Raw genomic sequence first — 25,976 nt, forward strand, 5'->3', positions numbered from 1 at the left:
AAGGTTGGAGACCTGTGGACTTCAACTCCCAAAGTTCCTCAGCCAGCTTTGCTGGCTGAGGAACTCTGGGAGTTGAAGTCCACAAGTCTTAAAGTTGCCAAGGTTGGAGACCACTAGTCTAGTCCAACCCCTCTCCTCCCTCAAACAGGAGACCTTATACTGTTTGAGACAAATGGCTCTCCAGTCTCTTCTTGAAAGCCTCCAGTGAAGGAGCACCCACAACCTCTGGGAGCAAGTGGTTCCACTGATTAATCGTAAGGAAAGTTCACCTTAATTTAGGTTGGATCTCTCCGTGATTCAGTTCCCATCTTAAATCTTAATTTTGGAGAAGAGCCTGCTCCTCTCCTGATTTTTTTCCCCCCTCCTTCCCTTTCCTGTTCTCTCGGTTTTCTTTTCTTTTCTTTTTTTAAATTTTTTAAAAAAAGATTTTATTGGTAAAAAGAAAATACAACATCCATAACTTGTAACAAACAATACAACTACATTTCAGATATTCCCATACTATCAAATCATTATAAACATCAAAGGTTAGGTATCTTATTCCTTCCCTCCCTCTTCTCTTCCCTCATTTCTTCTTTTCCATACCCTTTTCTTCCCTCCCCCCCTTACTTCCTTCTCCCCTGCCTTCCCTCCTTTCTTTTCTCCTTTCCTCCCTTCCTTCCCCCTCCTTTCCCTCCCTCGATCCCCCCCTCCTTCACACATACCTTCCCTCCTTCCCTTCCTCTTTCCCTCCTCCTTTCTTTCCTCTTAACCTCCCTCCTTTCCTCCCTCCTTCCTTCCTTCCTTTCAACACTCCTTCTCTCTTTCTTTCCCTCCCTCTTTCCCTCTTTACTACCCTCTCTTCTTCCCTCCCTCCTTCCTCCCCCAGTTTCTTCTCTTTCTTCTCTCCTTCTTTCTTCCTACCTTCTTTCCCTTCTCTTCTTTCTCTTCCTCTCTCGGTTTTCATTAACATTTCACATTAAGATAAATGTCAGCACAGCTTAAAATTCCCGGGAAACTGTATGGTTCTGTTTCAAAAGGAATAGGCATAAAAACAACTCTTGAAGCAACATCAGGCTGGCGAGCCCACCGTAACTTTAGGAGTGTGGGGGGGTAGGAGGGAGAGATTCCAACTTTCTGTTTGGAAGGAGAATTTCCTTTTGGGGGAGGAAGAAGGAAATATGAAAAGAGGGCTGTCGAAGCCAAGCCTTGTCCACCTACCAGTTGCAAATCTGAAGAGCGGCACATGACTCATGTTGTGTCATTTAAGCTTTGCGGATATTCAATGAAGCTTCAGATGATTGGGATAAACTGTAAAGGAAGAAGTGAGTGGAGGACAGGAGAGGAGAGGAGAGGAGAAGAGAAGAGAAGAGAAGAGATGGAATGGAATGGAATGGAATAAGAGATGAGAGGAGAGAAAATATGGAATGGAAGGGAATGGAATGGGAGAGGAGAGGAGAGGAGAGGAGAGGAGAAGAGAAGAGAAGAGAAGAGAAGAGAAGAGAAGAGAAGAGAAGAGAAGAGAAGAGAAGAGAAGAGAAGAGAAGAGAAGAGATATGGAATGGAATGGAATGGAATGGAATGGAGTAGGAGGAGAGGAGAGAGAAAGAGAAAGAGAAAATATGGAATGGAAGGGAATGGAATAAGAGAGGAGAGGAGAGAAAATATGGAATGGAATGGAGTAGGAGGAGAGGAGGAGAGGAGAAGAGAAGGGAAGAGAAGAGAAAATATGGAATGGAATGGAATGGGAGAGAAGAAGAGAAGAGAAGAGAAAATATGGAATGGAATAGGGGAGGAGAGAAGATATGGAATGGAATGGGAGAAGAGAGGAGAGGAGGAGGAGAGAAGAGAAGAGATATGGAATGGAATGGAATGGGAGAAGAGAAGAGAAGAGAAGAGAAGAGAAGAGAAGAGAAGAGAAGAGAAGAGAAGAGAAGAGAAGAGAAGAGAAGAGAAGAGAAGAGAAAATATGGAATGGAATAGGAGGGAGATATGGAATGGAATGGAATGGAATGGGAGAGGAGAAGAGAAGAGAAGAGAAGAGAAGAGAAGAGAAGAGAAGAGAAGAAGAGAAGAGAAGAGAAGAGAAGAGAAGAGATATGGAATGGAATGGAATGGAATGGAATGGAGAAGAGAAGAGTCGGGAATGACTAGCACACGTGTGCAAGGGGAACCTTTACCTTCACCTTAGTTTCCCTTTATTTCTTTGTCTGTAAACATAAAATCCAACAATTCTACGTTGCTGGTCATAACTGGTTTAAATCAAAGCAAGTTAACTTGGGCAATAAGCTTAGTTGTGTTGGGCACACCGTAACGGCTTAAAAGAAAAGACGTCGTATCTCATCATCCAGTCAGGCAAACATTACACGGGGGAACCTTCCATCAAAGCATCCCCTACTTACCCAAGAAATCCAGCCCGCTGGTGTCCTTGGTAGAACTCATGCAATTCTCCAAGTAAATCCCATCCTTGAAACAATCGTCCTGCTTTTTGGTTAAGCCAAGGATCTCGCTGGGTTGGTCCAACACCTCGCCGCTGAAGCAAGAACACGGGGTCTGCATGATGCCACACGGATGGGAGCTGCTGCTGGTGGCCAGGCAAGTATCCAGCCACTTGCACAACATCTGGCAAGCGGCTTTGCTGGGGCTCCTGTTGCCCACCACGAGATATTCCACCGAGAAGTCCCTTTCCTGGACTTTGGCCGGTTTCCGCCTGACCCACCCGCTGTCCACTTTGGAAAGGCTCTGCTTCATCTGCAGGAACTGCTTGTTGGACTGGAGGAAGGCGTAGCGGGTGGAGGTGTCGCAAAGGTTCAGCACGTCGTCGAAGCTCTCCATGCCCAGGTAGGTCCGCGTGGACTCCAGGAAGGAGTCGAACTGGTAGGTGCGTATCTGCTGGCGGTCACAGAGACCCGAGGGCTTCAAGACCTTCAGGTACAAGGTGTATCTCCGAGGGTCGGGGTTCTGGATAATCCAATTGCAATGGGAAGCATTCAACGGGAAGACGGCGAAAGAGGAGAAGTACCCGAAAAACTTGCCCTGGACCAAAGTGGTGCACGGCGACGGTCGCAAGTCGAGGGCCACCACGGTCCACGCCAGGAATGGTGGCAACAACCAAAGCAGGTTCAAGGAATATCTATTGCTCCTCCTCATCCTAGTCCCCTGGTCCTTTGGAACTCAACGCAATTCCCAGGCAAAGAGCAGATCTTGGACATAACAGGAGAAAGGGGAGAGAGAGAACTGGCCCCCAGTTCCAGCGGCAGATTAATCCAGCCTTCTCACATCTGGATTGAGGCTCTTCCTTGGGGCTCGGCCAAGCAACCTGCAGAAGGGAAGAAGAGACACCATGGAGTTTCATGTCTAGGGAGGTTCTCAAATCATCCAGGTCACTCTTGTCCCTTTTTTCAAGAGGCAACTGGAATTTCTTGGTTTGTTTCCCTTTGAAGACGTTTCGCTTCTCATCCAAAAAGCTTCTTCAGCTCTGATGGGATAGTCAGATCCTTCCAGTCCCCACTATCCTGTTAGAGGTGGAGGAACTTCGTGGATGAGAAGTGAAATGCCTTCAAAGGAAAAAAGTGTCTACTTTCCTGCTGAATAGCAATAGCAATAGCAGTTAGACTTATATACCGCTTCATAGGGCTTTCAGCCCTCTCTAAGCGGTTTACAGAGTCAGCATATCGCCCCCAACAACAATCCGGGTCCTCATTTCACCCACCTCGGAAGGATGGAAGGCTGAGTCAACCTTGAGCCAGTGAGATTTGAACCGCCGAACTGCAGATAACAGTCAGCTGAAGTGGCCTGCAGTACTGCACCCTAACCACTGCGCCACCTCGGCTCTTAAAAAAAAAAGGCCCTTTGGGATGTGGATTTCAGGAAGTTCAAAATGCAGGAAGGTGAAAGGCAGTGATCCAAAGAACCATGATGGGGAACCTGTGGCACGCGTGCCCGAAGTGGCAAATGGAGCCGTCTCACCTGGCACGCATGACCTCACCGATGGATCACTTGGCCTTCATTCACACAGCAGTGCTGGAAGCTGGAAGAGCTGGCCTTCCGTTTTCCGGCGTGAGCATGGATGCCAGCCAGCTGATTGTCATGCCCGCATGCGCGCCAGTAACTGGAAGATGAGCTGGCCGGTGCACATGTGCCACAGGTTCACCATCACTGAATTAGGGCATTATGGATAGTCTGAGGTCACACCTGCTTGTGTAATGCACTCCCCTCCCCTCTCTGCTAGGGGCTTATCACACAACTACCGTATTCTTCGGAGTATAAGACGCACCTTTTTCCCTCAAAAAAGAGGCTGAAAATCTGGGTGCATCTTATACACCGAATACAGCATTTTTTTGCCTCCCGAAACCACCCCCCCCCTTCACTAAAACGCAGCACACCGACAGTAACACCGGCAGTAACCCACCCATGATATGTGGCTGACCAGAATAAACAAGTGGGTCTTTTTCTGCAGAATGTCATCTTTTGCCACGGCAAACCAGCCCCCATCCCATAAATGGACCCATAAGCCTGTCAACAGCTGTCTTCCTAGGAGAAACAAGGCTGATTCCAGCCTCCAAAGCCATCCAGACAGGCTGGGCATGCATTCTGGGTTTGCTTCCTGTAGCTTTATTCGCCCTGCTACGAGCATCCGAATAGCCAGCAAACTTTAACTAAACATTCTTGCTAATAGGATGCTGAGTTGTTGTTTTTTTTTGCCTGTTAGGCCCCAGGATTGAGTTCCTTTAAACGGAGCTCCATCTGGAAGGTTTTACTTGCAGCTTTACTCTCCCCTCCAGCTGAACCCCGCCGGGGTGTGCAAATGTGTAAGTGCTTTTTTTTTCTTTTTAGAAAAAGAGGCTTAACGACACCAGCACATAAAATGGGGGGGGGGGAGAAAGATCTCAGCAAAACACCTGGATTTCCAGCATGGCTGGCAATAAATTCACTCGGCTCTCAGCTCAGCAGCTGAACGGAGATACAAAATGCTTCTGCCCACTCGATTCCCACCCCAGGTTCGTATAAAAACACCCGAGAAGATGTTTTTTAAGTAAAAAGAAGTCGATGGTGCCTTTCCTCTCCAGGACTTCAGCTGCTCTCTGAGAGTTTCAGAGGAAATGTTGGCCTTGGGTTCAACTGTCTTATTTTCTGGCTAAATTTCAAAAGATCCTTATGGTGAAATTTCATAGGTCCCAGGGAGGGAGGGAGGGAGGAATGGATGGATGGAGGAGCAGTATGATTGGAGAGAGGGGTGCGGGAGGGAGAGGAGAGGGAAGGAGAAGAAGAAACACAGGAAGGAAGGAAGGAAGGAAGGAAGGAAGGAAGGAAGGAAGGAAGGAAGGAAGGAGATGTATGATTAGAAGAAGGTGGAGGAAGGGAAGGAAGGAAGGAAAAAAGGAAGGAAATATATATGATTGATGGGAGGGAGGGATGGAGGAAGGATGAATGGAAGGTAGGGAGGTAGGAAGGTAGGAAGGTAGGGAGGAAGGGAGAGAGGTAGGTAGGTAGGTAGGTAGGTAGGTAGGTAGGTAGGTAGGAAGGAAGGAAGGAAGGAAGGAAGGAAGGAAGGAAGGAAGGAAGGAAGGAAGGAAGGAAGGAAGGAAGGAAGGAAGGAAGATGGGTTGAGTTGGATTGCAATGGATTGAGTTGGGTTGAATTGGATTAGAATGAGTTGGGGTGGGTTGAAATAGGTTGGGATGGGTTGAGATGGTTGAGTTAGGTTAGGAGAGGTTGGGTTGGAATGGGTTAAAGTGGATTGAGGTGGGTTGGGATGGGTTGGGTTGGAATGGGTTGAGTTAAGGTAGGTTGAGATGGGTTGAGTTGTGCTAGGATGAATTGGGATGGGATGGGCTGAGTTAGGTCAAGATGGGTTGGGTTGGAATGGGTTGAGTTAAGATGGGTTGAGATGGGTTGACTTAGAATGGGTTGAGTTAAATTAAGATGAATTGAGATGGGTTGAAGTGGAATTAGTTGAATTAAGTTAAGATGGGTTGAGATGGGTTGGGATGAGATGGGGACTCATGCCCGCTGTCAGACGTTACTACTATCAGTTCTGGGAAGCTAATACTCCAGATTTAACTTTTCCACTTTCTGAAGGATCCAGACTGGCTTTATTTCTTTCCATCTCAATCTGTCCCTTGAGGCCTGCAAGAGCTCATTAGAAGGTTGGAAGGTCCTTCTCTGAAATCTAACGTAGGCCCAACCACCGCAGAAAGGTCCCCTCTCCATCGCCCAAGTCATGTTTGCTCAAAGCCCCTCAACTCAGCTAATCATGGTTGGCAACAGTTGCTTCACTTGTGGGCTCCCATTCCTGCAATCATGGTTTCTTAGCAACGGCGCGGTTAGGAAAAAACACAACATGACTCTGCCTTTAACTTGCTATTTTGAGCTGGCAAATGTGGAGCTTTGCATTTCAACCCACCATGTGGACAATGACTAAAAACCTTCTCTTGCCCACCTGCTGTGGTGCTTTGGCGTTGCGGTTGAAGGTGAGCCAAAAACAGCTTGCCCAAAAACATGTTTATGGCTACTCAAGTCCTTCTTTTGGCAGGTTTGAAGGGGAAGGTGGGTGGGTGGGTGGGTGGAAAGAGGGGAGGATGACTGCAAAAAAAAAAAAAGGAGGGAAGGAAGAAGATATTCTGGAGGCCCTGAGAAAAATCAACATTTCTCGCTAAAAGAGACAGGAGAAAGAACAACAGCGACAAGCAAACTTCAAACCACACTTGGAAGAGTACATCCGGTTTTAAATCGGTAGAGATTCTCAATCATCCAGGTCATGGTTGTCCCAAAGGGGCTTTTTCAGGAGGCAACTGGTCTTTCTGGTTTTTTTCTTCTTTTGAAGATGTTTGCTTCTCATCCAAGAAGCTTCTTCAGCTCTGACTGGATGGTGGGGAATGGAAGGATTTATTTGTTCATTCACCTACACGGTTGACCCTGAAGACAATTAAGCCCCCAAGTAGCTTCAACGACCCTCTAAAAGGATGCAAATGACCAGCTGTCTGCAAGGAGTAGAAATCCTTCCGTTCCCCACCATCCAGTCAGAGCTGAAGAAGCTTCTTGGATGAGAAGCGAAACGTCTTCGAAAGAAAAAACAAGAAAGTCCAGTTGCCTCCTGGAAAAAGCACCTTTGGGACAACCCTGACCTGGATGACTGAGAATCTCTACAGACTTTGAGATATACAATTTGGGATGAACATTCTTGGAATGGTGTGGGAGCAGGGATGGATTTCCAGAAGAAAAAAGTTGCAGAGGACAGGAACCATTTGCACCACTCAGGTGACCCTGAGGACACAGACAGACCTCCAAGTGGCCTCAATGACCCTCTCAAAGGATGCAAATGACCAGCTGTCTGCAAGGAGTATCAATCCTTCCATTCCCCACCATCCATTCAGAGCTGAAGAAGCTTCTTGGATGAGAAGCAAAATGTCTTCAAAAAAACAACAACAAGAATATCCAGTTGCCTCCTGAAAAAGGATCCTTGGTGCATCCAGTTTTGGTCACCACAGAACAAAAACAAGGTTGAAACTCGTGCAGAGAAGAGCAACTAGGATGATTAAAGGCCTAAAGAATAAAACATATGAAGAACAGTTTGGCCAGTCTAGAGAAAAGAAGGACTAAGGGATGATATAATAGCAATAGAATATCTCAGGGGTTGCCACAAAGAAGGGGAGGGTCAACTTATTCTCCAAAGCACCAGAAGGCAGGACGAGAAGTAACGGATGGAAACTAATCAAGGAGAGAAGCAAACTGGAATTAAGGAGAAAATTCCTGACAGTGAGAACAGTCTGTAGAGATTCTCAGTCATGGTTGTCCCAAAGTTGCTTTTCCAGGAGGCAACTGGACTTTCTTGCTTTTTCTTTGAAGGCGTTTTGCTTCTCATCCAAGAAGCTTCTTCAGCTCTGATAGGATAGTCAGATCTTTCCATTCCCCACTCTCCTGTCAGTGCTGGAGAAATTTCTTGGATGAGAAGCAAAATGCCTTCAAAGAAAGTCCAGTTGCCTGCTGAAAAAAGCACCTTTGGGCCAGACAAGAAGCAATGGGTGGAAACTAATTACGGAGAGAAGCAACTTAGAACTAAGGAGGAATTTCCTGACAGTTAGAACAATCAATCAGTGGAACAGAAGTTGCCTCCAGAAGTTGTGAATGCCCCAACAGTGGAAGTCTTTAAGAAGATGTTGGATAGCCATTTGTCTGATATGGTATAAGCCCTCCTGCTTGGGCAGGGGGTTGGACTAGAAGACCTCCAAGGTCCCTTCCAATTCTCTATTCTATGGATGGATGGATGGATGGATGGATGGATGGATGGATGGATGGATGCATGGATGCATGGATGGATGCATGGATGCATGGATGGATGGATGGAAGAAGGAAGGAAGGAAGGAAGGAAGGAAGGAAGGAAGGAAGGAAGGAAGGAAGGAAGGAAGGGGAGTCAAACTATTCTCCAAGGCACCTGAGGGTAGAACAAGAAGCAATGGGTGGAAACCCATCAAGGAGAGAAGCAACTTAGAACTAGGGAGAAACTTCCTGACAGGGAGAACTATTAATCAGTGGAACAGAAGTTGCCTCCAGAAGTTGTGAATGCCCCAACACTGGAAGTCTTTAAGAAGATGTTGGGTAGCCATTTGTCTGAAATGGTACAGGGTCTCCTGCTTGAGCAGGGGGTTGGACTAGAAGACCTCCAAGGTCCCTTCCAATTCTCTATTCTATGGATGGATGGATGGATGGATGGAGGGAGGGAGGGAGGGAGGGAGGAAGGAAGGAAGGAAGGAAGGAAGGAAGGAAGGAAGGAAGGAAGGAAGGAAGAGGGAGTTAAACTATTCTCCAAGGCACCTGAGGGTAGAACAAGAAGCAATGGGTGGAAACTAATCAAGGAGAGAAGCAACTTAGAACGGAGGAGAAATTTCACAATGGTGAGAGCAATAAACCAGTGGAGCGGTTTGCCTTCAGAAGATGTGGGTGCTTTCAAGAGCCGAGGTGGCGCAGTGGTTAAATGCAGCACTGCAGGCTATTTCAGCTGACTGCAGTTCTGCAGTTCGGCTGTTCAAATCTCACCGGCTCAGGGTTGACTCAGCCTTCCATCCTTCCGAGGTGGGTAAAATGAGGACCCGGATTGTGGTTGGGGGCAATATGCTGACTCTGTAAACCGCTTAGAGAGGGCTGAAAGCCCTATGAAGCGGTATATAAGTCTAACTGCTATTGCTATTGCTATTCAATGGACATTGAAAGTAACAAACCTAGCAGAGATGGCTAAAATATCAGCATTATCTCAAGGACCACTCAAACGAGAGACATAAACTGGAGTGGAGAAGATGGATTGACTATACTCAAAATAAATAGGAGACTAAGAAATTCCAGATAGTTTATGACTGAAGAAACAAGGAATGATATAATCTGTTTAGAGTTAGCCTAGCAAGGAGGAGTTAAAGCTCAAATGAAAGATGACATTAACCTTTTTTTAAAAAGTTTATTTTAGAATGTTTTTGTTAAAGATTTATACCCTGTATTGGTTCTGGGAAGTCGGGGGGGGGAGGGGAAGTTGGGGGGGGTTGGGGAGGGAGGGGAGGGGGGAAGTAAATATTTGTAAAAGTTTTGTTTTTTTCAAAATTCTCAATTAAAAAAAGAAGAAGATGTGGGTGTTCCATCACTGGAGGTTTTTAAGGAGATTGCACATCCACTTCTCTGAAATGGTATAGGATCTCCTGCTTGAGCAGGGGGCTGGACTAGAGGACCACTGAGCTCCCTTCTAGCTCTCGTGGTGAAAGGGTGATCTTTCCAGAGCTTGAAGCTATCTGTCCATTCATTTTATATCCCTACCAGATACTAGACCAGTGTTTGTCAACCTTGGCAACTTGAAGATGTCCAGACTTCAACTCCCAGAATTCCCCAGCCAGCGGGAGTTCTGGGAGTTGAAGTCCGGACATCTTCAAGTTGCCAAGGTTGAGAAACACTGGACTAGACTCTGATGGGCCGAGAGGATAAAAGGGACAATCTCCAGCTTGGAGGCTCATGGAGATCTGCTCAAGAAAAGCAGGATTGAAAGGAAGCCTCTTCAATCAGCCTAGCAAAGCAAATCAAACCGTTCCCTAAGTCAACACCTTATGGGTTATGATTACGCATCGGTTAGCAGTGGCAGGATTCGGCCACTAGGTGTCTCCAAGAGCTGCAAATTGACCTCTTTCTATCTCTCTCTCTCTCCCCCCCCCCCCACTTCCCATTAACCTCAACAGAATTTTCCCAGGGTGGATATTTTTTTTATTATTGCTGACCCCCCACACCAGGGATTCAGCTTGGTTCGGCTCAACCAGTAGTGATGTTTTTGGCCCAGCATGTTTTTGCTGATGCACAGAACAATTTTCAGTCAACTGTCCATGCGTGAAGCGAACCAGTACTAACTGGTACAAGAACCCACCCGTGGGCGGGGTGTGTGTGTGTGTGTGTGATTTGGGGAGTTGAAGAAGTCCAGACATCTTAAAAGTTTGCTAAGGTTGAGAAATACTGATTGAAGAAAACAAAGCTATTTTCATGCTATTTGGTTATTGGAGATGGTCTTCCGTTTCACTCCATCCTTTCCCTTCTCTCTCTTCTTCCCTTCCTTTCTCCTTTCTTTTCCTTCCCTTCCCTTCCCTTCCTTTATTTCCTCTCCTCTCATTTTTCCTTTCCTTTCTTTCCCTTTTCTTTTCCTTTCCCTCTTTCTCCTTTTTTCTCTTTCCTCTTTCCCTCTTTCCCTCTTTCTCTCCTCTCTTCTCCTTTCCTTCTCCTTTTCCCTCCTTTCTCCTTCCCTTTCCTCTCTCTTCTCTCTTTCTCTTTCTTCTCTCTTTCTCTTCTCTCTTGCCTCTCTTCTTTCCTCCCTTCACCTCCCTTCCCTCTCCTTCCCCCTTCCCCTTCCCTCCTTTTCTTTTCCCTTCCCTCTCTTCTCTCTCCTTTCTCTTCTCTCTTTCTCTTCTCTCTTGCCTCCCTTCTCCTCCCTTCCCCTCTCCTTCCCCCTTCCCCTCCCTTCCTTTTCCCTTCCCTCTCTTCTCTCTCCTTTCTCTTCTCTCTTTCTCTTCTCTCTTGCCTCTCTTCTTTCCTCCCTTCTCCTCCCTTCCCCTCTCCTTCCCCTTTCCCCTCCCTTCCTTTTCCCTTCCCTCTCTTCTCTCTTTCTCTTCTCTCTTTGGAGAATTTGGGCATGTCTAGTACATGGGCATGTCTAGTATAGAAAAAGGAGACACAGTGGCTCAGTAGATAAGACACTGAGCTTGTCGATCAAAAGGTTGGCAGTTTGGCAGTTTGAATCCCTAGTGCCGCATAACGGAGTGAGCTCCCGTTACTTGTCCCAGCTTCTGCCAACCTAGCAGTTCGAAAGCAGATAAAAATGCAAGTAGAAAAATGGAACCACTTTTGGTGGGAAGGGAACAGCGTTCCATGCACCTTTGGCATTTAGTCATGTTGTCCACATGACCACGGAGACGTCTTTGGACAGCGCTGGCTCTTCGGCTTTGAAACAAAGATGAGCATTGCCCCCTAGAGTCAGGAATGACTAGCACATATGCGTGAGGGGAACCTTTACCTTTAGTCTAGAGAAAAGCAGGATTAGGGGTGACATGATAGCAGTCTTCCAGTATTTGAGGGGCTTCCACAAAGAAGAGGGGGGAAACTTATTTTCCAAAGCACCTGAAGGCAGAACAAGAAGCAATGGATGGAAACCAATCAAGGAGAGAAGCAGCCTGGGATTAAGGAGAAACTTCCTAATAGTGAGGACAATTTTACCAGTGGAACAATTTGCCTCCAGAAGTGGTGGGCACTTCATCACTGGATGTTTTTAAGAAGAGACTGGGCAGTCACTTGCCTGAAATGGTATAGGATCTCTGCTTGAGCAGAGGGTTGGACTAGAAGACCTCCAAGTTCCCTTCCAGCTTTATTCTGATGATTCTGATTAAGTGATTTTCAGTCTAACCTATCCTTAGTATCTTTTTTATCCAGCTGGCTTTCTCAACGCAAGAAAGGAACAGGGGGAACTTCTAATATAGATAGATAGATAGATAGATAGATAGATAGATAGATAGATAGATAGATAGATAGATAGATAGATAGATGTAGATGTAGATGTAGATATAGAGATAGATAGAGATAGATAGAGATAGATAGAGATAGATAGAGATAGATATATAGATATAGATATAGATATAGATATAGATATAGATATAGATATAGATATAGATATAGATATAGATATAGATATAGATATAGATATAGATATAGATATAGATATAGATATAGATATAGATATATAGATGATATAGAAGATAGAAAGATAGAAAGATAGAGATAGAGATAGAGATAGAGATAGAGATAGAGATAGAGATAGAGAGATAGAGAGATAGAGAGATAGATAGAGAGAGAGAGAGAGAGAGAGAGAGAGAGAGAGAGAGAGAGAGAGAGAGAGATTGCAAAACCCAATGCTTCGATTATAAGAACTCACCCCAAGCAAAGGTTTGGGCGAGTCATGAATAATTCAAAAAATAAATGTTAGCTGAAGCCTGGGGGAAAAAAGAAAGGGAAAAACTGAGCAAAGCATATGCCTTTAGCAGACCAAGCATTCTCACATCTTCCCCGGCAGGAGGGGCTGTTTTCGGTTGAGATGATGATCAAAATAGAAGATCATCTGGATGCTATTGTTGGCTCCTGGGATTGAGAGCCCCCAGTGGGGAAAAAAAACATTTTGGTCTCTGTGTGGGCGATTTCTCACTCTGTTTCTCATGAAATCTCTGGATTGCCAGTTGCAAAGGCTGTTCGGGGGGGGGGGGGAGAGAACCTTGAAACCTCTGATCTAGAACAGGGAGTCACCAAACTTGGCCACTTAAAGTTTTCTGGACTTCGATTCCCAGAATTCGCCAGTCAATTCACATGGCTACTAGCTGGGGAAATTCTGGGAGCTGAAGTCCACAAGCCTTCAATTTGCTAAGTTTGGAGACCCCTGATAGAATAGAATAACAGACTTGGAAAGGACCTTGGAGGTCTTCTAGTCCACGCCCCCCCCCCCCCCGCCCTAGACAGGAAACCCTACACCACTTCAGATAAATGGCTATCCAGCATCTTCTTAAAGACTTCCAGCGTTGCTGCAAACGTTTTGCAAAATTGTATTCTTTTATTCCACGTTGCTCTCGCAGCTGTTCGTATATAGTTGCTTTTCCCTTGCATATTTAGGGCATATTGATTTTTCAATAAAGGTCTAAGTGGTTTTTATAAATCTCCATTTGTTGTCAGTGTTTCAAGATCACTTTCAATCAAAAAATCTGTCCGGCAGCACATTCTCAACCCCGTAAAGTGTTATAAAAAGAAGAAGAAGAAAATGGCAATTTTCTCCCCACCTGAGTCTCTTTCATTCTTTCCAATGTTCCCTGGATTGGAATTGCAGACATAGCTAGAGTTAATGTAGAGCCAAGGAACTTGGTCGCCGGAGAGGGACCTTGGAGATTTAGTGGATGATCACTTAATAGCAATTGTTAGACTTATATACCGCTTCATAGGGCTTTCAGCCCTCTCTAAGCGGTTTACAGAGTCAGCATATTGCCCCCAACAACAATCTGGGTCCTCATTTTACCCACCTCGGAAGGATGGAAGGCTGAGTCAACCCTGAGCCTGGTGGGATTTGAACAGCTGAACTGCTGAACTGCAGTCAGCCTGAAGTAGCCTGCAGTGCTGCATTTAACCACTGCGCCACCTTGGCTTAAGGATGAGCCAGCCATGTCTGACAGTAGCCAAAAAAAAAAGGTAATAAGCCTGGGTTGTATAAACAAAGGCATAAAATAAAAATTGCATGAAGAATTTGTACCGCTTTAGAAAGCCTTAGTAAGGCCACACCATTTCTTTGATAGCAGTGTAACTTTTGTTCTGCAATGAGTTGTCACACAGTGCGTTGGCCATTGTTTGTAACTGTAGCAATAGCAATAGCAATAGCAGACTGGAGCCCAGTCCCGGTTGAGGTACTCCCCTCCCCAGTGGCCTGTTTCCCCTCCCTAATTGCTGCCGCGAGCACTTCTGCTTTTTTCCTGCATCTTTTGATTTTTTTTTTCTTCTTTTGCTCCAACAAGTCTCTATTGACGAGAGTTTGTCTAGCTACTTCCAGAAGCTCATTGAGGGGCTTCCCCAGTGCCCCTTCCAGCTTCTACAGCTTGTGTCAGATGACTGAGAAATAAAGGCCATAGCTAGCATCCGAGCATTTTCAGGAAGGTTAGTGGTTACCATAAATAAAAACCTGGGGGCTTTCGGCAGAGTTTAGACATTTTAGTGGCTGGCTTCCCTCCCAGCCGGACAGCCCTTACAATTAACTGTTGATGATTACGTAGCAGAGTCAACTGGTGGGGGTCATAGGGGCTCCATCTTGGGTCCCTTGAAGGGAAGCGTTGCTCAATAAAGTCAGCCAGATTGGTGTGAGCAGGGACATCAGGTTTTAGAATGCTAGACACTGCAATTCTAATCTTCTCCCTCTCTTCAGACTGCTCTATCTCCTCTTCCTTCTTCTCCCAAAATTCTCAGAGGGTCCCCATCCCCTGTCCCTCTGACAGGACTTTCTTCTGACATCATAGAGGTCACACCGTCCAGCCCTCACTCTATCCACTCCACAGATGCTCGGCTTGTTGATGCCCTCAAGTCTCTTGAGCTACTAGGTGTAGCCCCACTTTGGCATGGTCGTGGTGAGGGTCGTGGTGATCCTCTTCCTGTTCTGGCAAGTCTTCTGGGGCACTAGCTAGGATTGGTGGCTCTGCTTGGGACATTTGGGGTGTGCAACCCGAACAGCCATTAAGAATACACTGTTGGTCTTTTGCATTTGTTTTTTTTAGCCAAGCTGTCTCCTCAACAAATTGTACTACACGTCAATATACGGATCCTGTTTGAACAGGATCAAACACTAACCTATGGATATTCAAAGCTATGTTGGGATCAAAAATTGCCTTTGTTGGGCCTCCCAAAACCAAAAGTGGGCCATTCTGATTCACAAAACTTTTTAAGCTCATGCCTGCTTCACTCAATGCCATAGTCCTGAGTCACATATCCTTCTTTAAAATGATTTAACATATATTATAAGGGGTCAAGGGAACACTGCTGCCCCCCCCGCCCAACTCCTCCCAGGGTACCAGACAACAAGGATTTAGCAATCACCCCACACAGGCTTCTGACCCAGGATACCGGATGGACACGGCTATCTTAGGGAAATGCAGTAGCCCCCCCCCTCAATCACACACACACATACACTAGACAATCCTCCCCAAAACCTTTCACCTAGTGAGGGAGATCAGGCCTCACCTCCGGCTCAACAAGGAGTCCGGGTCTAAATAGGGTTCCCACAGTACTTGCCTCATATACTTGGCTTCCCTCCTGCGATGCTGGCCAGCCTTTTAGATGCCTGGTCTCTGGTCCTTCTCTGGTGGTTCTTGGAATCGCCAAACGCTGCTGCCAGAGCCCTCTGTCGCTGGGAAGTCCCTCGGATCAAACGGGTCCGTTGGCGCCAGGGAGGTTCCCCCTGACAAGATGAGCTCTGACACCGGGATGGACGTTCCAGAGGGTCCCAAAGACCCCTCAACTCCTGGGCTGGCTCGCCAAAAATGTTGCAGCAGATTGAGGTTTGTTAATCTACTTACGAAAGATCAGGACTTGAGACCACGAAGGAAGAGAAACAGGTTTATTGGATGCATCGAGTTCAGCGTGTTCACACACCAACATCTGAACTGGCCTGGCTACGCCCAGGGCAGTGATTTTATACCTTTAATCAAACTTCGTCAATCAGAGGGCGTTTAAAGAGGCGTATTCATACAAAACGTAAAAACCCCTGTCCAGAACAGGGAAGTACATCTTGGAAAAATACAAAAGCAGATATTCATACCAACAGTTTTCTGCAACTTCTCTGTTGTATCTCTCCCCCCACGCCTGGCTTCCTGTGCCCCTCCTTTACAGAGTCTTGCCACACTGTTCAGCCCTATTTGTAATATGAGGAAGTTAAAAGTCAACTTTGGAACTCCAGGGCACTGGAGTAAAAGGCCAAACTAAAATGAATCTATAAGGTCCATTCTATTAAGACCACCTAACCTAGCCAGCCACTGGTGGGTTTACCTGTGCAACCCATGCTGTATCATTTAGACTTATATACCGCTTCATAGGGCTTTCAGCCCTCTCTAAGCGGTTTACAGAGTCAGCATATCGCCCCCAACAACAATCCGCGTCCTCATTTTACCCACCTCGGAAGGATGGAAGGCTCCAGACCTTCCGCATAGCCCTTAAAACCTGGCTGTCCCGACAGGCCTGGGGCTAAAGACTTCAAACCCACTCGAATAGTATGACTGTTGTGCTTTTTTAACGACGTATTGTCTTCATGTTTGTAACTCGTTTGTCTTTCCCTCCCCCTGAATTGTGAGCCGCCCTGAGTCCCCTCAGGGAAAAGGGCGGCATACAAATAAAGTATCTATCTATCTATCTATCTATCTATCTATCTATCTATCTATCTATCTATCTATCTATCTATCTATCTATCTATCTATCTATCTATCTATCTATCTGAGTCAACCTTGAGCCGGTGAGATTTGAACAGCTGAACTGCAGAACTGCAGTCAGCTGAAGTAGCCTGCAGTGCTGCATTTAACCACGGCGCCACCTCGGCTCTTTAATGGCAGGTTTTAAAGAAGAGATTGGATAACCATTTGTCTGCAATGTTATAGGGTTTTCTGCCTGAGCACGGGGTTGGACTAGAACAGTGTTTTTCAACCTTTTTTGTGCAAAGGCACACTTTTTTCATGAAAAAAATCACGAGGCACACCACCATTAGAAAATGTTAAAATTTTTTTAACTCTGTGCCTATATTGACTATATATAAAGTAATTCTCCCACGGCACACCTTACACTATGTCACGGCACACTAGTGTGCCACGGCACAGTGGTTGAAAAACACTGGACTAGAAGACCTCCAAGGCCCCTTCCTATTCCTATTCTCCAAATCACCTGAGGCAGAAGAAGAAGAAGAAGAAGCAATGGGTGGAAACTAATCAAGGAGAGAAGCAACTTAGAACTAGGGAGAAATTTCCTGACAGTTAAGAACAATTAATCGGTGGAACAGAAGTTGCCTTCAGAAGTTGTGAATGCCCCAACACTGGAAGTCTTTAAGAAGACGTTGGATAGCCATTTGTCTGGAACGGTGTAGGGTTTCCTGCCTAGGCAGAGGGTTGGACTAGAAGACCTCCAAGGCCCCTTCCTATTCCTATTCTCCAAATCACCTGAGGGCAGAAGAAGAAGAAGAAATGGGTGGAAATTAATTAAGGAGAAAAGCAACTTAGAACTAGGGAGAAATTTCCTGACAGTGAGAACAGTTAATCAGTGGAACCACTTGCCTCCAGAAGTTGTGAATGCCCCAACACTGGAAGTCTTTAAGAAGATGCTGGATAGCCATTTGTCTGAAACGGTATAGGGTTTCCTCCCTAGGCAGGGGGTTGGACTAGAAGACCTCCAAGGTCCCTTCCAACTCTGTTATTCTATTTTGTTCTATTCTATTCCATTCTATTCTATTCCTTCCAACTCTGTTATTCTGTTATTCACTAAACATATGGGACATCCACAGGGGTCATTTTTAATAAAGGTCATACCAAGGTAGTATTTACTATGGTTAGTGAACAGAAAACTCTTGCGATTGTGAGGGTGTGATGGAGAATGACAAAGCAGATGATGACACACGCCGTCATTTTCCTTTCTCTTTCTCCCAATTTCTTTGCAATCTGGGAGGAACACGTTAAAATGCTCTAATGGCAGCTTTGGAGGCCAAGAAATCCCCATCTTCTTAATGGGTAGAGTCAGGATGACTCTGTAACCATGACAACAGGAGATTCAAGTTATCTCCCAACTGAAGACGGTCCTTTATTCTTCTTCCACCCACCCTTCGCTAAAATTGGGGACTCCCCCCCCCAGGTTTTTCAGAGAAGTGACGGTAGCTCAGTTTGGGTGGGAAACAGGCGTGACCAGTCAAAACCGCGGAGAACAAAATCGCGCTCGATGAAAGCGCGCATTTGACGTCATCACAGCGCGACAAAAAAAATTAAAAATTGAAATAAAAATAAAATTAAAGCAAGCCAATTCACATAAAGGTAAGGGTTAGGTTTAGGGTTAGGGTTAGGGTTAGGTTAAGGGTTAGGTTTAAACCGTTAGGGTTAGGTTTAGCGTTAGGTTAAGGGTTACGTTTAGGGTTAGATTTAGGGTTAGGTTTAGGGTTAGGTTTGGGGGGTTAGGGTAAGGTTTTCGCTTTATTTTTACATTTATTGATCACAGCGCGATGTTTTCGTCGTGCTGTGATGATGTCACGTACACGCTTTCGTCGAGCGCGATTTTGTCGTCCACGGTTTTGTGGTGGAATCGGAAACAGGAGGGTAGAAGGCTTGAATCTCATAAACGTAACTTCCAAAATATAGCAATGCGCTCTGGATGAGTTTAGAGATCCTGAATTAGAACTTCAGGGAGACCTATGATGAGAGGAAGGACTAGGGGTGACATGATCGGGGTGTTCCGATATCTCAGGGGCTGCCACAAAGAAGAGGGGGGGTCAAGCTATTCTCCAAAGAACTTGAAGGCAAGGCAGGAAACAATGGGTGGGAACTAATCAAGGAGAGAAGCAACCTAGAACTGAGGAGGAATTTCCTGACAGTGAGAACAATTAACCAGTGGAACAGCTTGGCTCCAGAAGTTGTGAATGCCCCAACACCGGAAGTTTTTAAGAAGATGTTGGATAACCATTCGTCTGAAGTGGTATAGGGTTTCCTGCCCAAGCAGGAGGTTGGATTAAAAGACCTCCAAGATCCCTTCCAACTCTGTTTATTCTACTCTACTCTACTCTACTCTACTCTACTCTACTCTACTCTACTCTACTCTACTCTACTTTACTCTACTCTATTATATATTGCATTATTCCATTCCATTCCACTCCACTCCATTCTATATTGTATTATTCTATTCTATTATGTTCTATTCTATTCTATTCTGTATTGTATTATTCTATTCTACATTGTATTATTCTATTTTATTCTATTCCATTCCATTATATTCTCTATTGTATTATTCCATTCCATTCCATTCTATTCTACATTGTAGGTCTTTCTCCAACCCTGTAATTCACTTTTTGACAACTGCCCAGGGACAGTGTGTTCCTGAATATCTTGTCTTCTGTAAATATAGATTTTATATTTTATATACATACATATATATAGGTAAACATAAAGGTTCCTCTCGCACATAAATTGCTAGTGTTTCTGACTCTAGGGGGCGGCGCTCATCTCCGTTTCAAAGCCAAAGAGCCAGCACTGTCGGAAGACGTCTCTGTGGTCATGTGGCCGGCATGACTCAATGCCGAAGGCGCACGGAACGCTGTGACCTTCCCACCAAAGGTGGTTCCTATTTTTCTACTTGCACTTTTACATGCTTTCGAACTGCTATGCTGGCAGAAGCTGGGACAGGTAATGGGAGCTCACTGTGTTACGTGGCACTAAGGATTTGAACCATTGAACTGCTGACGTTCTGATCAACAAGCTCAATGTCTTAGCCACTGAGCCACCGTGTCTTACACACACAGAGACACACACAGACAAACATCCATCCAACCATCCATCCATCTCATCTTTTTTTACATCATGATGACCAAAACTGAATAATTCTATCCCTCTGTTAATGTAAATAAATGTAAATAAACCTACCTACCTACCTACCTACCTACCTACCTCTATCTATCTATCTATCTATCTATCTATCTATCTATCTATCTATCTATCTATCTATCTATCATCTATCTATCTATCTATCTATCTATCATCTATCATCTATCATCTATCATCTATCATCTATCATCTATCTATCTATCTATCTATCATATCTATCTATCTATCTATCTATCTATCTATCTATCTATCTATCTATCTATCTATCTATCTATCTATCATCTATCATTATCTATCTATCTATCTACCTACCTACCTACCTATCATCCATCTATCTATCTATCTATCTATCTATCTATCTATCTATCTATCTATCTATCATCTATCTATCTATCTATCTACCTACCTATCTACCTACCTACAGTATCTATAATTTATTTATAAATAAATATCTAAATACATGTATTTATGTAAAAGTACAGTGTCCCTAACTCCATTTGGACAGGAGCTGCACAATTCTTTGACCGAGCTCAATCCAAATTTGCTAGGGAATTTCTGGATGCTTGGCAGCCAGACAAATGACACATCAATAGACACATGGAGATTAGCCACATTTACACATCATTCAAAAAAGACAATAAAAAGCTAAGCAGGGAAGAGAAAGGACAGAATACATCCTCATCAGCAGTGAACATGCAGATAAGCAGGGATTAACACCAGGCAAACAATCAAGCAGAAAACAATACCCTAATCAAGGAATTACCAAGGAGACAGACAATTAAGCAGACAAACAATCAAGCAGAAAACAATAGAGTGATCGAGACACTACCTAAGGGATTACCTCACCAACCACTACTGCCAGAGCAAGATACTATAGATAGTAAACAAGGGGCAGATCTTACCTTTTCTAGCAGTGATGATGTTACCTAGTGTGGTAATGAAATCTGCAAAAAACTAACCAAGCTGAGAGACTACCAAAGATTCCACAGTCATCGTCTTCCTCCTCTCCCTCTACCTCCTCCTCTTCCTCCTCCTCTTCCTTCTAAGCACTGATGATGTTATGTAGTTGGGTCATGAAAAGTCTGCAAGAAAACTACCAAGCTCAGAGAGCACCATGGAGCCCACAGTTATCTTCTTCTTCCTCCTCCTCCTCCTCCTCCTCCTCCTCCTCCTCCTCCTCCTCCTCCTCCTCCTCCTCCTCCTCTCTACAAGCCCCACTCCTCAGCCCTGCTGATGTTATCTAGCTGAATTATGAAACATCTGCAAAGAAACCACGAAGCTCAGAGAGCACCAAGGATGCTACAGATGCTACAGTTCAACTTTGAGCTACAAATATTATCTACTTTTGGAGAATTCTGTAGCTTCAGGAAGGCATTTCAAGGCTTTTTAACATGATTGGAAGTGTCAGGGTTGATAAGATGCTAGGCAAACACTGATTCCCATGATAGAGTTCAGATATAACCCAAGTGCAACTAGTTCTTCACCATAGACAAAATCATAGTTTCTCACCAGAGTCCTTCATCTTGTTTCTCGCCTTAACTAGATCCGCTCAACCAATGTTTTCGGTAGGAATTCTGTATCTTAATTCAGATTCTGTTCAAACTTGGGTTATGCCAAGACCCCATTAGAAAAGCCGAACCGGGAAAAGCAAGTCTCATATGATGCTGGTTTAACGTGGTTTAATGTCAATTAATAGGAGGTTAGGATAGTTTGCAGTGAGTGAATAAGCTCTCATTTCTGAATGAATTCCTTAAGATGGGGTCACCCAGAGGTGGGGGGCCTATTTAAACCCAAAATTGAAAGAATGGCACTATTTTAGGTAAATTTCAAATGTAAACATTATTTTAAAATTTGGACATAAACAGAAAAAGAGAATAGACTTTTAACAGACTAAGGGGCCAGTTGAATGAAAATCAAATTCTGAAAGACATATATATGTCTTTCCATTTTGTTTACTACTGGTTCGCTCAGGTGGGCGCGTGATGCTTCTGCGTATGCACAGAAGGATCGGGGTCGGTAGGCGGAGCCTCCCGCCAACGCCACTACCAGTTCGCTCTATCTGTGCCAAACCAGGAGCAACCCATCTCTGACATACATACATACATACATACATACATACATACATACATACGCATACGCATACCCATACACACACACACATCTATCTGTCTGTCTGTCTATCTATCTATCTATCTATCTATCTATCTATCTATCTATCTATCTATCTATCTATCATTATCTATCTATCTATCTATCTATCTATCTATCTATCATCTATCTATCATTATCTATCTATCTATCTATCTATCTATCTATCTATCTATCTATCTATCTATCTATCTATCTATCTATCTATCTCTATCTCTATATCTTACATCTATATCTATATCTATCTATATCCTATCTATCTATCTATCTATCTATCTATCTATCTATCTATCTATCTATATCTCTATATCTCTATATCTCTATATCTATATTGTACATTTATATCTATATCTATCATTATCTATCTATATCTATCTATCTATCTATCTATCTATCTATCTATCTATCTATCTATCTATCATCTATCTCTATCTCTATCTCTATCTCTATATCTTACATCTATATCTATATCTATCTATATAATCTATCTATCTATCTATCTATCTATCTATCTATCTATCTATCTATCTATCTATCTATCTATCTATCATTATCTATCTATCTATCTATCTCTATCTCTATATCTTACATCTATATCTATATCTATCTATATCTAATCAATCTATCTATCTATCTATCTATCTATCTATCTATCTATCTATCTATCTATCTATCTATCTATCTATCTATCTATGTTCCCCTCACACACATATGGTATTTGTTCCTGACTCTAGGGGGCGCTGCTCATCTCCATTTCAAAGCCGAAGCGCCAGCGCTGTCCGAAGACATCTCCGTGGTCATGTGGCCGGCAGGACTAAACACAAAAGGCGCATGGAACGCTGTTCCCTTCCCACCAAAGGTGGTTCCTATTTTTCTACTTGCATTTTTTACCTGCTTTCGAACTGCTAGGTTGGCAGAAGCTGGGACAAGTCATGGGAGCTCACTCCGCTACACAGCGCTCGGGATTCGAACCACTGTACTGCCAACCTTTCTGATCGACAAGCTCAGCCACCACATCCCTTTCTATATATCCTATTAAAACAATATGAAGGTTTTGAGTTTAAGAAATCTCTGCCTGGGAAGATATGTCAGATGAGAGAAAAGAAATAAGATTAAAAGAGGCCTTGAAGGCTGGTTACTACAGGCAACCAAAGAAAGAATTAAAAAAAAAATTATAATTAAAGGTGGACACTCACTAATACAGAAAGGAGAAAAGTGTTTTGATTTTAAAAGAATTCAAGGCTCTTTGGCAAGACTGAAGCCAGTCAAGTTTCTCTTGATATGATGACAAACCAAAAGGGTTTATCTAAAAAAACAGAGGATGCAGAAAAACAAACTGTTGTGTACATCGATTTAAAGTGGACAGGAAAGAAGATTGATACTGGCAAAAATATTATACAGCTGGGTGGGCGTGGCCATGGTGGGTGTGGTTGGGCGGGTATGGTTGGGTGGGCGTGGCCATGGTGGGCTTGGTGGAGGTGGGCGTGGCCTTGAGGGGTGTTTGACACTGGATCAAAATGCGCTCCCCCCTTCTCTTCTCTTCTTTCTTTCCACAGTCCTGCCTGGCATCCAGGTTGCGCGGAGGCCGCATGAAGCCTCTGTACGTCCCGTTTTCAACCCCCTCTCCCTCCCCGCAGCTTCTAGAAGCCTCTGCTGGCGAAAAACATGGCCCTTGAGTTTGGCACCCCTGTTATACAGGATCTACAAATGAAACCAGCTATATACGTGGTACCTCACTCAACAGTGGTGACTGTGAAAGGGATCTTGGAGTCCTAGTGGACAACCATTTAAATAGGAGCCAGCCGTGGGCAGCAGCTGCCAAAAATGCCAACACAGTTCTAGGCTGCATCAACAGAGGGATAGAGTCAAGATCACGTGAAGTGTTAATACCACTTTATAATGCCTTCGTAAGGCCACACTTGGAATACGGCATCCAGTTCTGGTCGCCACGATGTAGAAAAGATGTGGAGACTCTGGAAAGAGTGCAGAGAAGAGCAACCAAGATGATTAGGGGACTGGAGGCTAAAACATATGAAGAATGGTTGCAGGAACTGGGTAGGTCTAGTTTAATAGAAAGAAGGACTATGGGAAACATGATAGCAGTCTTCCAATATCTCAGGGGATGCCACAAAGAAGAGGAAATCAAGCTATTCTCCAAAGCAGAAGAAAAGAACAGCTCAGAAATCAGGGTCGACTTGGGAGTAAAGCCACAGGTGGAAGGTGATTGGCCCCTCCCATAGCAAATAAAAGAGCAGCGAAAGGGGAGGGGGCTTTTGCAGGAAACAATTGGTTCGCTCATTTCTTTCAGGAGTGTGAAGATCTGCCCGTGAATCTCAGAGACTCTGTGCCCAAGTCTTTCCTTGCACAGCACCTCGTTTGGAAAATATTTACATGGCAGCTTTCCAAGCTAGATAAGGTCTGTGGTCATAAATACTCCTTTGAAAGACAGTTTGCCAGGCCTCTGCTGAATGTGAAGGAGAGGAATTCACATTTTTTTTTAATAAAAGGGGTTTTGTCAGGTCCAGGATTCTGCCTTGGGCTTTTTGGAGAAGCCTAGGCTAGATCAGAACTGGAAAATGCCAAAAAGGAACGAAAAGCGATCCGTTTCATTACTTAAAAGGAATAAACGTCCAAAACTTTGACAAGGAAAATTACAAAAGTTGCCTTATTCTATCCAGGGTAATCTGTAAAACGATTCATTTTTCACTTCCAGCAGCTTTTAATATTATTTTTTTCTACTTCGCTACGGACTGAAGAAGGAGGCCTTAAAGATTTGTTCACCGATACGGGAAAGAGAGAAGTTCTGTCGCCTTTTTATTTTATTTTATTTTTTAAAGAAAGAAGAAAGCGATAAGCCCTGGTATTAAATTTTGAGAAGGCGATGAAGAGAAACAGATAAGAAATTAATTTGATGGCCCTCGTTTGAAGGGATTTAACGCTTCGCCTTTTTAATAGGTCGCTGTTCTTGGTAGCTCCCCATGGGATATTTTTTCTCCCCTTGATTAAGTTTGAATGACGAGGTTTTGAAAGATTGGTTTATAGGTAGCGGATGTGGGAAGAACACTTTTTTATTCCTTTTTTATGTGAAATCAAAACAAAGAAATACAAAATTGCTTTAGAGAAAGATATCGTTTTACAGGTGGTCCTCAACTTCGCTTAGTGACCAAATTTATAATGGTACTTAAAAAATGACTTACTGTGTGACCCTTTTTCATACTTATGTCTGTGGCAGTATCCTTGTGGTCACATGACCAAATTTGGACGCTTGTCTTCTGATCCAGCCTTAGCAAAAGCAATAAACAGACTCCTTGTCATGAAAAAAAAAAACCTCTTCATTTTCTTCTTGTGAATTAATGGCATTCATCCATTGAAAAGTCCAGGCAAGGAGTTAACTGTAGTACAGACCTTATCAGTTCATTACAATAATTGCAAGTCCGTGAGCTCCCAGCCGAAAAGCTGCAAATTAAGTTCTGGCAAGCAGTCTCTGTGACACGAAAGGCAATGAGCGAAATCTTCAGAAATACGAACTGTTGTCTCCTACGACCACCACTCCCCTGTCCTTCTACTTATTCCCCAGGACTAAGACTAATGAGGACGATTAACCAGGTGCCTTCACGTGTTTAAGAGATCCTGATTTAGAACTTCAGGGAGACCTGTGAAGATAAGAAGGACCAGGGGAGACACGACAGCAGTCTTCCGATATCTCAGGGGCTGCCCCAAAGAAGAGGGAGTCAAGCTATTCTCCAAAGCACCTGACGGTAGAACAAGAAGCAATGGGTGGAAACTCATCAAGGAGAGAAGCAACTTAGAACTGAGGAGAAACTTTCTAACAATGAAGACAATTCACCCGTGGAAGAAGTTCACCTTTAGAAGTTGTGGATGCTTCATCACTGGAGGCTTTCAAGAAGAGACTGGACATCTCTTTGCCTGAAATGATAGAGGGCAGTGATGGGGAACCTTTTAGGCACAGAATGCCCACACCAGAAAGTAGGCATCAGAGTGCCGGAAACCCAACTACTAGCTGACCGGTGCGCATGGGTGCGCTGGAAACCCAACAACCAGCTGCTGAGCTGTGGCAATAGCACACGTGGCCACAGAGAGGGCCCTAAGCGCCACTTTCACCATAGGTTTGCCATCATGGAGATAGGATAGTGATGGTGAACCTTTTCAGCACCGAGTGCCCAAATTGGAACAGAACTGGACTGT

At 44.3% G+C, this 25,976-nt stretch overlaps 1 protein-coding gene across 1 annotated transcript in view; it reads right to left on the reverse strand.

The window, feature by feature from the left end:
* ADGRB1 (adhesion G protein-coupled receptor B1) overlaps positions 1–25,976 on the reverse strand; it is a 303,358-nt gene that overhangs the window by 212,768 nt on the left and 64,614 nt on the right. Inside the window, 1 exon segment of the mRNA XM_087706632.1 lies at positions 2,382–3,298. Coding sequence (XP_087562758.1) covers positions 2,382–3,129 — 748 coding nt within the window. The 5' untranslated portion in view covers positions 3,130–3,298.

The sequence above is a fragment of the Thamnophis sirtalis genome, unplaced genomic scaffold, assembly GCF_051295495.1.
Source record: "Thamnophis sirtalis isolate CommonGarterSnake01/CBP01778 unplaced genomic scaffold, rThaSir2_p1.2 scaffold_2, whole genome shotgun sequence".
Lineage (NCBI taxonomy): Eukaryota > Metazoa > Chordata > Lepidosauria > Squamata > Natricidae > Thamnophis > Thamnophis sirtalis.